Here is a 13,000-nt window from a genome sequence, read left to right as displayed (position 1 = left end):
CCAGGTACAGACTAAGTGTGAAAAGACTAATGAAGACTAATTGCTGCAAAGAAAACACTCTGCCTTAGTCTGATGGTGTGGTTGCCAGGCTTTCTAAATATTTACACAACTAACCATCAAGAATGGGCCTGTAATAATTGTCTAAATATATATTTACATGTATACAAATTAAAAGCCAAATCCCTTTTCCACTAATAGCAGTGGGAGTTTTGCCATTTGCTTTGGTGGAATCAAGGATATGGTCCAGTAGAATAGTTTGTCAACTGTTGGATTTTTCAGGGGAAAATAGTGTTTCTGCTATCCTTCTTTTTCTTTTACAGGACAGCTAAGGGAAAGACAAAATTTAAATAACTTCACTGGACTGATTTTATGTTAAAAGTCTAATGTAAACCTACAAAGCAGGAGCATCGAGTTAAGGCTTGAAGCTTGAAGCTGATTAGTGTCTAGTTTTAAGTGGAAGGGTAAGAAAAGTACAAGGCAAACAATTTCTTTGCAGAGAGAAAGTATATTTTGATTACCTCTTCCTTTTATTGTAAAATCATTCCTCACCACACTATGAGTGGACTCCAAGCATCATTGTTAGCAGGTAAGTCACAAGAACCAAAGCTGAAGTATGGATAAAGCAGCAAGACCATAACACATCAAAGTATCATATACACTGAAGAAATAACTCAGCGTCCTTAGGTGGGCCTTTTTTTCCCTGTAAAAATTTGATCTATGTAGAACTTCATTCACATGGACACTAACAATGAGGAAGTGTTTGCTTTGGCGGAAGTGGATCGCACATCTGTTTAACTTGGTTTGTGGCTTTTTAACATAAGGTTTCTCTGTGTTGTACAGATGTGAATCAGGTAGCATTCGACTTTTTTCCCCTGCTGTTGAGGTGTTCAGTGGTCACTCTCTGCTGGGGTGCTTGTTTCATTGACTTTTGCCACGCAAATCCATCACTTAGAAGAGCAGGCTTCATTTCTTGACTGGTTTGGTGGGTCTTTTTACTCATTATCAGTCAGCATAAATAATAAATCCAGAAAATGTGCTGTATTTGTTGTTGTTTCCTCCATGTGCTTTTCCTCCATCTAATTTAATGTAAACTTCATCTCCTGGCTCCAAGTGAAGAACCACACTGTTACTGGCATAGTCGTAGTTCTGATCAGCATCCTGAGCAATCGCACTAGCTCGAACCTACATAAAATACAGAATGACTGGTTAAGAAAACTCAGGGAATTTTTCCTGCCTGTTGAAATGAAAGCATATCCTCAACATTTTATTCAACATGCATGAGTTGCCACTTTAAACATCTGGCAATGTATATTGTAGTTTATTCCTGTGATTATTGCTTATTTTCTCCTACAGTACTTCTGAAACTAAAGCAGTAATATACTCCCTTCTCAGTCATCTGATGAATTCACAACTGCTTGGTCTTCCGTAGATGTCTGGAGCCTTTTTAAATATATGTGTAAGAAAAGCTGGAGTTGGGAGAACTGGATCTGGTCGTGCACCAATTTTACATTGTAACTTGTATCAGTGGGACAAATGATTGAAAATGGTGAGGATCCACAGGGAGGCCCACAGGGAGCTCCCAAGATGGACTTTGTCCAGGGGCAGTTTATTGTCATACCAAGTAATAGAATCATGCTGCAAAAAAGAATACAAGAAGTACACCCACACACACACATGCACACAAGCAGGTAAGCATCATAGTCTGGGTTTGGAAAAAGGGCTATTACCACATTTCAGTAAGCAAACATTTAATCTCCCTGTGTTTTAAGAGATGCACCTTTGAAAAATCACAGGCAAGTCGCTATTTGCTTTAGGAGGTTTTTGGAATTTACAAATCATTGAGGGCTTTTCACTTGCAACTTTCCCTTAAACGTACTTTTTTCCCATTTCTCCCTTGGTATTCCATGACTGATTAAATTTGACATTTCTTGCAAACTGGAAGTAATCTGTAATTTCAAGATGTATGTTGGTTTCCAGCAATGAACAGGCTGTGCCATTGTAAGTCTCCAAATCATTTATATATAATTTGACTCTGTTTGGTAAAATATTTAAACATGGTTGTATGTGATTTATTTCAGTGTAACACGTCATCTGCTTGTTGCTTGTCTTTGTTCTGGCGTAGTTACAGAGCAGTAAATGATTTAGTGGTATTGCAAATCTGAACTAAGTAATAATGCATGACTTGGTGTACTATATGTGGGATTTTTTCTGTTCTGAACTGAAAAAATAGGCTATAAGTCACAATTTTCCATGGATTCCTTTCAAAGTTTACATGATAAATTTCCAAATTAAATTTTCATGTGATATGATTTCACATTAATATTGAAATGTTAAAAAGGAGGGGGTTCTTTTACTATGCAGGATCTTATGGCATTATGCAGCTTAAAAATCACAGTAGGTGGAAATTCTTTATGCATCCTGTAAGAACAGTGAGAAAGGCTGCAAAGGCTTGTGGAGCTGTGACAGGCTGCAAATTTAAACTGATACATGGCATGATGATAAACCCCGACTATTTCAGGACTTCTTGGTTCTGACTTGCCTGGTATTGTTTACAGGGGTGATCTGTTTTGCTAGTTTTTTAAACAACAATTATTCTAAATACTGGATGTTTTCTTTGGAATAATGGCTGGCAGGGCAGAGTGGAAGGCTCTGGACCATTAACCCTGGGAAGACCTTCCAGAGAAACTAACAGACTGAGATGGTTGCTGGCAGTGGAAATGGAAAGGGCAAATGGGGAGGAGTGAAAGGGCTGCAGACGAGGTAGAAAAACTTTCACAGAGAACTAATATCTTGCATAATGGTGAGCAAAATTGCTTAAAGGACTTTTCAAATTCTAATTTACTTCCTAATGAAATGCTACTTTGTGGATTTGTATAAAATGTTGTGTTTCTGTGGATGGTAAGGGGGAATTCAAATTACATCAGTGACTATCCTAAAGGAGTCAGCATGTGGACACTGGCTACAACGGCAATGGATATTTCATTTTCAAGATTTTACATAGTACATACTGGCTGGAAAAAAAAAAGAGTTTCTGAGTACTGAAGGTCTAGAAACCAAAATGCAGATCTTACTGCCCTGTGTGTAGAAGCAAAGGTCCTGTGTGCTATTCTTAGTGGGTTTATCTTCTTGCTTGGTTAGCCAGTGCAATTTCTTTTTAAAAGCTAGGAGAACAGTCTCAAATGAATTCTCAGTGAGTGTACTGCTGCAAGAGGGTAAATGTATCTCAAAACGAAAGCACTGTGAGACAATACATTTCACAAGTTCCATGTAAGTTCTTTCATGAAGCTGCGGTCTCAGCCTGCACACACATACCTAAGCTGAGTGATCTCAGCACTTCCCTCTTCAAGCTTGATAACCATTACAGCAGACAATGTGGTAACACTGGGGACCTTGAGGTTCCACATATGTATTGCTTAGGACGGGGTTTTTTTCTGTAAATCATACACTTTTCAGTGTTTTGGGTTTTTTCATTGTTAGAGAGCACTGGATTTATAATGTTACCTTTGTCACTCCATTTAACTACTTTCAAAATTTCTGAGCTTCCTTACAAATATGCATAAAGCCTGTCACATCATCGTTTAGCGTTTCAAGTATAAATCATAATGTCATTGAAGAATTATAACTGTGGGTCAATTTTAAACCATTTATATGCAAGTATTTACCTAAATATCTTGTATAGTATATACAAATATACACATGGAACCCCTGTTTGGTTGTTTTGGGTTTTTTCTTCTTTGAAAAACTACGAGTTTAATTTGTCTCATGTCTGGTACTGGAAGTAGCTATATTTGGAAATGGTTAGACTTCAGGTTCAATTGAATATTTGTAATTGGATACTTCTTTAAAACTACTGCTATGTATTTATTTTTCACGGTTTGTGAAAATAAACACCCTACAACATTATAAATAAGGGTAAAAATAGATCAGTTCTTTAATTGCAAGTACAATTGCATTCTTGCAGTGTGCAATATTGCTTTTGTAGGAAGATATCAAAGTGAATATATTAGGATGTACTTTGTTTTACTAGTCCTGGTTTGTCTGCTGAGACAGTATTTATGGTAGACATTTTCTAATTTAATTAATTGCCGCTGATGTCCTCATCATTCTGTTCTCACAGTCCTTCTGAGGAGCCATAAACAAAAGGTTAAGTGGCATATCAGATTAATTTACCGGCCGCCGCCGCTCCGGTGTGCGCTGAGCACAAAGGGCCGTGAGCCGGCCGTGCTCGGCGGGGGAGGAGACGCGCAAACGAACGAGTTTCTTCGCGGCCTCCCGGCACGGCGGGGACACGGGGCCCGGTGTTCAGTCCTTCGGACACGGCGTGGAGCCGGTCCATCCCCCAGCCTAGCCCGCCGGAGGGCGAACAGCCCAGGGGAGCGGCAGCGCTGGCTCCGGGCTGCCCGAGCCGCCGGCCCGCCCTGCAGCCCCTGCGCGCCGGGACGGCTCGGGCGCCGAGGGACCTGTTGAGCGGCCGGTGCGCGGCGCGTCCCTCGGCCTCCCGCCGCGCGGACACCTCGCGCTGTCCCTGGGCACCCGAAGCCTGAGGGATGGCGGTGCCGCTAAGCTGTAGGAATTAGGGCCAGCCTACCCGTGTCTGTTAACTACGCACGGAAGAGCCCCAGAATTGCGAAGGACGGCTCCCCTGGGGCAATGTTACAGGTACAGCCTCTCCCAGCGCAGTGGCAACGTTTATCCTGATTAAAAGGGATGATTCCTCCGTTTTTCAGACGGTAGCATCGCAAGACCTTTAATTATTTCCGATGTCTCCATCCTGCCCAGAGGATGCCGACAAACTCGGGTCTTGCCCGGGCTCTCCGAACGCCCGGTGTACCTCCCGGCATGGGCCGGGCCGTCAGCCGGCGCCTTCCCCTGCGCTGGCCCGCCAAGGGCTCCGGTCTGCGGCCGCCGAGCTCACTCTGTTATCAGCTCTCCTGACAGGGGGAAGCCTCGCTCCCCGCCGGGGGCTGAGCGTGTCAAAGCGGCGCTCCGCTGCGTGGGAGCCCCGTCCCGTGCCGTGGCGGCGTTCCTCCCACCCACCTCACCCTTTCCCCACGCAGCACCACCCTCTTCTGAGCTCACCCACCGCCCCTGGCTCCCCTCTCTTGCCGGGGTCTTTCCCCTCCCCGAGGGAGCGCCGGGCTCTTCACGCCCTGCGGGGGCTGCGCTGCTGGTACTCCCGCCCCCCGCTCCCGTCCCGGCAGAGCGGCGGGCAGCGCTCCGCGGCCGGGGCGGCGGCCAGGGCGGGCCGGGAGCGGGAAGGGCCGGGCGCTGCTCTGCCCGCGGAACCGCCCGGACAGCGGGCTGGGAGCGGCGCCTGCGGCGCGGCTCTCGGGGAGGAGAACGCGTCGAGTCCGCATTCACCCAGCAGCCTGGGCGACCTCTGCTCTGAGCGGAACATCCGACCCCTCGGTGGCCTTCGGGCACCCGAGGCGGAGCGGGACGGCGCTCCCCGCAGGCTCCCCGCCAGCTGCGGAGAGGCGACCGCCGGTCCCCCTCGCCCGCTTCGCGCCGCCCGGGCTCGGGCTCCGCTCCCCCGCCACTCACCCGCGCCGCCTCCAGCGGCCGCCCGGCTCCCCCTCCCCGTCCGCTTCCCGCCCTTCCCGCGCCGCTCCGCCCGCTCCCCGCACAGAGCCCGCTCCCACGGGGAACCCCCCTGCTCCTCGGTGCCCGCTGCCCTCCTGTCCCCGGCTGCTCCCGGCGCGGCGCCCACCTGGTTGTTCTTGCAGAGGTCGGCCCACATGCTGGTGCCGTCGCCGCCCCGCATGAGCACATGGTAGGTGAAGAAGTAGATGCCGGGGATGGAGCAGGTGAACTTGCCGGTGGTGGGGTCGTAGTGGTTGCCCAGATTGGTGACCACGTCGTCGAACTTGAGCACCTCGTAGCCCTCGTGCTGCCTCTTGAGGCCGGCGTAGAAGGCGATCTTGGGGACGGTGCTGTAGGTGGCGGCGCTGATGGCCCCCGCCGCGTTCAGCCCCGGCGCCCCGGGGGGGCCTGGCAGGCCCTGCCGCCCCGGCTCGCCCTTCTCACCCGGCGGCCCCACCGGGCCGGGCGGCCCCGGCTCCCCCGGCGGGCCACGCGGCCCCGCTTTGCCCGGCCGGCCGGCCTCCCCCTTGGGCCCCTGGATGAAGGTGGGCAGGGACTGCATGAGCCCGCGGTCGGGCGTGGCCGCCGTGCTGGGCGCCTTGGTGCCGCCGTAGGGGTCGCAGACCATGCGGCAGGTGCCCAGCATCTCGTAGTGCGCCGAGGTGCCGGCCGAGCTGACCAGCACGGGAATGAGGATGACCAGCAGCAGCACCATCACCACCCCCAGCGCGCCGGCCGCGATCAGCCGCCGCCTGCTGCCCACCAGCCGGCTCAGCGCAGGGCGATCCTCTTGTCTGCTTTTGGACAAAATCTTGATGGTTGGCGGGGTTCCTCCTCAGAGCCGAAAAAACGCCGAGCCCGCGCGAGCTCGGCTCCGCTGGGGCTCGGCTGCCCTCCCGAGGGCCGCCGGTGCTGCGGGGGCTCCCGCGGGTCGCGGCGCTCCGCTGCGGCCGCTGCAGCCGCGGGGCGGGCGAGGGAGCGGAGCGGAGCGGGAGAGGGAGAGCTGCCGCCGCGCCCCGGCCGCCCGCACTTTTATGCTCCCGCTGGCGATCGACTTTTTTTTTTTGCAGGCTGTGCCAGTCCGAGTCAACTTTCCCTGGAACTTGCCTTTCCTCTCGCGATCGCCCCGCTCGCCTCCTCGCTCTCTCTCTCCCTCCCTCTCTCTCTCTTTTCGCAGAGACGACAGTCCTCAGCGGGGCCGCGCCTCCCGGCCGCCCCGGTGCCCGCCGCCCAGTGCCCGCGCCGCCGCGCCGAAGCCGGAGCCGGAGCCGAAGGGAGAGCGGGATCCTGCCCGGGTGCCACCTGCCAGGAGAGGAGGAGGCTGACGAGCGCTCTGGAGCAATTTATAGGCACCCAAAAGCGCAGGGGAAAGGGGAGCTGCTTTGGCATCACATTCCAGCATCTGCTCTGCTCTTCCCACTCACAGAGAGTTTGGCATTACTCTGGCAGTGTGGGAAATATATATTTTTTTTCTTTTCTCCCTCCCCCACCCCTCCCGCAAAAGGATGAACAGCGAAATCGTGAGCCTCACTCAATAGCTGCATCTTGAGATGACAGCTCTTTCTGAAGCAGACCGAAGGGAAGAGATGTGCTTAGCAGCCTCTGGTACCCTTCAGGTCACCGATCGAGAATTAAAAGGTCAATCCACCTCCTGCTTAACGCTTCCCTGAGGCCACTGTGCCATGTTAATGTTTTCTGGGAAATACCGCTTTAAATGCAGGGATGTTTTACCAATTGTCCGAGTAGAAGTTATTTGAAAATGTACCTCCCACAATAATAAAGAGATTAACATCTCTGGCAATTTCGGATCTCCCTCTACCTCCTCATCCCAATTGCAACCACAAAGGCAGAGAAGGAAATAGTTTTTCCCGTGAATTAAAATTGACATACTCATCACTGGCTACAGTGTTTCCCGGTGTTAAAGCCAGCCGCTGCTCTGCTTGCAAACTGACACTGAGGGAAAGTGTTCCCTTTTGTTTAGGAGCCAAAGAAGAGTCCGGGGCATATGCAAATCGACAGATGCCTGGACCTGGGGGGCAGCAAAGCATTTTGTTAAATCTTGTGGGGTTTTGTTTGGGTTTTTTTTGGGTTTTTTGTTTTGTTTTTGTTTGTTTGGTTGGTTGGTTGGTTGGTTTTTGGTGCATGAAAGACTTCTCCTCCCCCAAGGTCTGGTGGGCACCTCTGTGACTGAGTGGAAAGGTGAATGTACAATATTAGTGGCATTAGTGCAGACAAAATATTAAGGAACTTGTCCTGCTTACAGATACACAAGGTACACAAAGAGCTGTTTAAATAAACAAACAGAATTGATTCCTAAATCATACTTCTGTATTCAGGAGCAATGGACGTCAATCAAACCTGGGTGACATTTGCCTGTCAATACAGGGATGATGGCTGGAAAGAGTGTGACTTATTACAGCAAGGCAAGAATCAGAAATGAGCAACAGCAGCAAATAGGACAACAATGAAATAATGGCATCTCCAGTGATGGAGGGCTGTGATCTTGTCTTGGATTTTATTAGCACGAATCTGCTCTTCCCTCACCCGTTCTCTTTTATTTCTTTTCTATTCCACAACACAATAAGGTCAAACAAGCAGGCAGTGGGAAACAAAGATTCATTGATTCTTCCTTTTAAGCAGAAATGTCAGCAGCTCCTTTTGCTCTTTCCTGAGAGACTCAAAGGCAACGAGTGTGTCCATGCCGTGCAGAGATGGGCCAGTTCAGCTCCTTATCTCCCCAGAAAACTGTCGACAAAGCTTCCATTCATGTACTTGTAAATATTCCTCCCTCCCCTTTGTAAAGTTTTTTCTTTTTTCTCTAATGCTCTGTCTTTAAAAAATTCTTTATCTGTCACTGACACAAGCTAGCCAGTTCCCTTAGCTAAGGGCTTCCCCTCAAGACCCAGGAAGGCAGTTGAACGCACTTGGAGGGTTATGTTCATATCTCATTGCTCTCTTCACCCCATGGGAAAGTGCTTTCAGCACTGTTTTTTCTTCTGGGCAAGAAAAACTGAAAAGTTGTGCCAGGAGTGACTGCTCTGTCTCAGCCTGTAGCTGGGCCCTTGAGTTGTTGTATTCAGTCATCCTAACCCAGCTGGTTTTTGTGACATCAGGGTGTGCGTAAACCTTCATTGCAATGGCTGTGTTACACATTAGGCAAAGAGCAGACCTCGTCCTCAAATAAACACAAACCTGTCATGATCTGTGAAGCCATTGTGATGCTGGGTGACCTATTGGCATCAAGCACACCCTCAGTTCCTTACTCCAGCTATGATAAGCCGGATTCTTAAAGTGAGGTCCTACCATACCAACCACATTTTCCTTCTTGATAGACAGTTTTATCCTCATGCATACTGCCTCATTCACTCTGAACAGTTGCAGACTTTCTCCCAAAGAAGACAGCCATAAAAATCACATCCAGAGTAATCAGAATAGAGAGATCAGACCAAATACTGGGAGTTTGTATGTTAGTTTGGAACATAACCTGGGACCTTGGATTTAGTTACCAGATTAACCTTAGTCCCCAAGGAAAAGTCGTATTTTCTTGGAAAATTAAGAATGGGAAACCAAAGCACTCAGAAGTTGTGCATCAGAGGTCTCAGCAGCCTGTACAAATTAAAAGGAAGTGTAGAAAACTCTTTTTACCATGTGACCTCTGTTGTCCTGAAATGGTGTGTCAAAACATTGATTTGCTGTAATTAAGGCTTGGATAGCAATTAAGTTATAATCTCTTCATGCTAAAGGCTGACAGTCCAGATTGACAGTCCATTCTCAGTGTAACCATTAAACCTACGTGAGGTGCTGCCAGTCTTAATGTGCTAAATTTATTTGTATTTTTGAAGCCTTCTTGCTTGCTTGCTCTGGCCTTTCAGCTTGTTTGCTTCCCTTCCCTTTCCCTGGGCCCTTGTGCATTCAGACATGCAGTTGGTGTTCGAGCTGTATTCCCTGCAGCTTCTGCCATTTGCAACAGCCTTGTCACAGCTCTTACTGACTAATTAGTTAATATTCATACAGAGACTTAAAGACATACAGCATAACATGCATGTCCATTTTACATGTGTGCTGCTACCTCAGCATTAACACATGGGAAAACTGAAGAAAACCATTTACAAACTCATCCACTGGCACACAGGGCAACACATTCTGCAGGCACCAAGCACAAAATGGCTCCTTATGCCTGCACTGCTAAATTCAAAGTTAGCCCAGGAAAAATGCTCTGTGAAAAAGGGCAACCCTTTACCAACTACAGTAAGCAGGAGTAACATGGAAAAAGGCATATGCCTAGCAAATGAGTGTGCGAATGCTGTGCCAAGCTCCATACTGCTTCTGCTCACTCCTATCTGCATCTGGTTTGCTCCCACTTATATTTTCAATCTCTTTTATTATTATTTTAGAGAAGTGTTTTGAATTTCACTCTGCTGAAAAAAAATTTAAGGCTTTACTACATTGTACTGTTATAAACACTGGTTTAATTTTGTATGTAAAGGTTAGCATTTCAGCCTGGATACTAGTGGTATGGTCAGGGAAAAAACATGCACTCACTCCAACAGGTTCAATGCTGCAAAATAGATCATAAAGAGGGAAAAATATTCATATCAGTATAGGTGGCTCAAAGGCACCATGGTGACAGGCATGGGAGTGACATGTTGCTATCCCAAACCATCCTTGGTATCCTATTTCACATCTGTTCCATTAGTTTGGTAAAATCAGCACTGGCATTTGTGTCAGGTAGCAGATCCTGGAGAGGATCATGTCTTGCACCAGTTTTGGTGGGAGCTAGTACAGGCAGCTTTAACTAAACTCTCACAAAACTGGTTTTAGTCAGGATGAGTGAAGACCAAATATGGTTATAGTGCTGCAAGTTGCCCACTGTGTTCCTTAATAAAAATTAGTCTTTTCATGCTTATGGAAGGAAAATCAGCTTTGGTGTGAAAAAAAAAAATTGTTTTGCTAGTTTTTGCAAGCTTTTATCTGTCCTTTGGAACATACTAAGTCATTTTCCAGGCTAATCTCTGCTACTACAGGATTTAACCCATCTTTATGTGTGATTGGAAATACTGTAGATTAAGTTTTATTGTGATTAGTAAAGCCCTTTGAAGATCAGTCTCTGTATGTAAAGGCAAACAGGAAAATGATCCAAAGAAAATGTGTCCAGCCTTGAAAGGGTTACATCCACTTTTCAAATCCAAATGAGGAGGGAATTCAGGGAGAGGGCTGTCGCTAAAGTGACAGGGCTCAACAAGGAGAATTTGCAAATAAATTTGACACATTTCTTCCTTTTTAGTTTTTAATCTGAAAAGATCAGTCAAGTATGACTGGTTACCAGGGGGAGGGAAGGGGTGAGAGCAGAATCAAAGTGGAAAGATTGGAACCAAAATCATGCACGTCATGTTTTGACTGGTGAATTACTGCAGATATAAAAACATAACTGTGTATGTAAAAATAAGTCTTAAACACATAGAGAGCTACAGATTAGACATTCACCTGATGAAGTTTAAGGATATAAAATAATCATTTATGACACTTGATAATTGCCAACATAAATAGCAGTTAATTAACCACAAAAATGCTCATAATTGTGAGTGCCCCTGTTTATTCAAAATAAAACACTAGTTGCAAACATAAAAAATTGTTATTTCAGGTTTCTTCTTTCCCATTCACCTTCAAGCCTGCTGGTCTGGGTCTTTTCTCTATTCCATCCCTCTGGAGTCATGATCTAAGGTGGTGAATACAAGGCTGTAGTGCTGCTAGGGAAAGCATGCAGTCAACCTTGGGGCTATTTTTGATTGTGATGCAAGTACCTCTCCAGCCACAGTGGGGCCTGACCAGTTCATTGCTCTTGCCCTGGTGATGGTACAGAACTGCCAGAGCTGTGTCAGATTCATGGTCTCTGGGAAAAGCTGCACCCACTGACATCCTCTTTCTTACCTGTCCCCCTTTCCAAGTGGCAGGTCCATGCTTTCCTTTGCACAAGGAGCTGGGATTTGGACAGTTTCTGGAGAGTCTCTAAGAGCCATGGTGCTATGGATGTGTAATTGAGCAGTGCTTGCACCAACCAGCAAATGCTTCCTGCACAAATAGCCTCAGTTTGCCATAAGTGCACTGCATTTCAGGAACTGGGTTCCCAACCAGGAGGGTTTTTTACATAGCACTTCCACCAGCTTTTCTCACAGCAGCCTGGGCTGCCAGTGTCCCTACAGACCATGATAGTATCTGCTTGCAGCAGGGTCCAGCTCACTGCCTAGGTGAGCCGTACTTGTTGAAAACACCTTTTTTCTCTACACATCCCATTTTTCCCTTCCTCTGGGATGGGTGTTTTAACTCATCACCCTCTTTTAATGAAGTGTTGGCTTCTGCCACCACCTGTGTAACAACAACATTGGTGGCAATGTTTTCCATATAGGCTTTCTGCTTGATCCACCCTCTTCTTTTTTACTCCCTTCTGGATAAAATCCATAGCAGATAACCTGTCATAAGGAGGCACACAGAAGAACTAAGAGTGTTCATTAATAAAGCCCAAAATACAGAGATATTCATAAATGCTGTTAAATCAAGGAGTATTGCTAATAATGAAGACTACAGTGTCAGCATTCTTATGAGGATGTAAATAGTAAATACAAAGGGGTGGAAGATAAATGCCTCTAACATGGGAGTAAGATTAAACAACCACTTTGTCCCTGCTTAAAACTACACCAATAAGCAAAGGCATATATCATGTTGCACTTCTATTAAAAATTATGTCAGTAGTTAGAGTCAATCAGGAGGAGATTTCCAGATGATTTGCCCGTGAGAACAATTTTGGTTACCTTTGAAATGGTTATTAGACTGCCAATGCTATTAAAAGAGATGTTAGGGGAAAAAAGCAAGAGCAGAGACAAGGTTTTCTTAACTGTCATCTGTGATTTACCCTTCCTCCTCCAAACCTGAAAGACTCCCTTTCCATTGTTCTACCAACCCAGCAATCTTCTGGCATTTCATACTGGAGTCCTTCATATTCATCAGGAGGTTGATGGATGGGCAATAAGAATGGATAGATGGGAGTGGAAAACTCAAAATTAAAATCCCCAGAGTGGCAAGATGCCCAAGAGATTTATTTTTTCTTCTGTCATCCCCTCAACTGAATTTCTTTTTGTGCCTGATTATTGATTTCTGGAGCAGTTAATGGTGTAATTTACTTTGCAAGTTGCAATTACTTCTTATCATTCATTTTTCTTCCTATCTGTTCATTAGCTAAAGCAGAAGACTCTTTGATCACAAACAATCTTGCCCACAACAAAATGGTGTACGGTGGACCTTGGTGTGATCCTGCAAGACGCTGAGTTTTGATTATTATAGTAGGCAACTGTGTTTGGAATTTTGCGAAAGTTGGTCTTACATTGTTAAAAAAGGCATGTTGCAATATTATTCTGTAGGCCCA

At 46.7% G+C, this 13,000-nt stretch overlaps 1 protein-coding gene across 1 annotated transcript; it reads right to left on the bottom strand.

The window, feature by feature from the left end:
- Positions 1-1,002: 1,002 nt before the first annotated feature.
- C1QL3 (complement C1q like 3) lies at positions 1,003-6,322 on the bottom strand (the record flags this gene model as incomplete). The annotated part of the gene is made up of 2 exons (XM_082280690.1): positions 5,711-6,322; positions 1,003-1,182 (listed from the first exon to the last, which is right to left on the bottom strand). The coding sequence occupies exons 1-2, from the start codon at positions 6,296-6,298 to the stop codon at positions 1,003-1,005; spliced, it is 768 nt and encodes a 255-aa protein (XP_082136816.1). The 5' UTR covers positions 6,299-6,322.
- Positions 6,323-13,000: the final 6,678 nt, after the last annotated feature.

This window comes from Coloeus monedula, assembly GCF_965178545.1.
Source record: "Coloeus monedula genome assembly, chromosome: 1".
Classification (NCBI taxonomy): domain Eukaryota; kingdom Metazoa; phylum Chordata; class Aves; order Passeriformes; family Corvidae; genus Coloeus; species Coloeus monedula.
The sequence above is the reverse complement of the archived record's forward strand: the minus strand, read 5'-3'. Positions and strand labels throughout refer to the sequence as shown.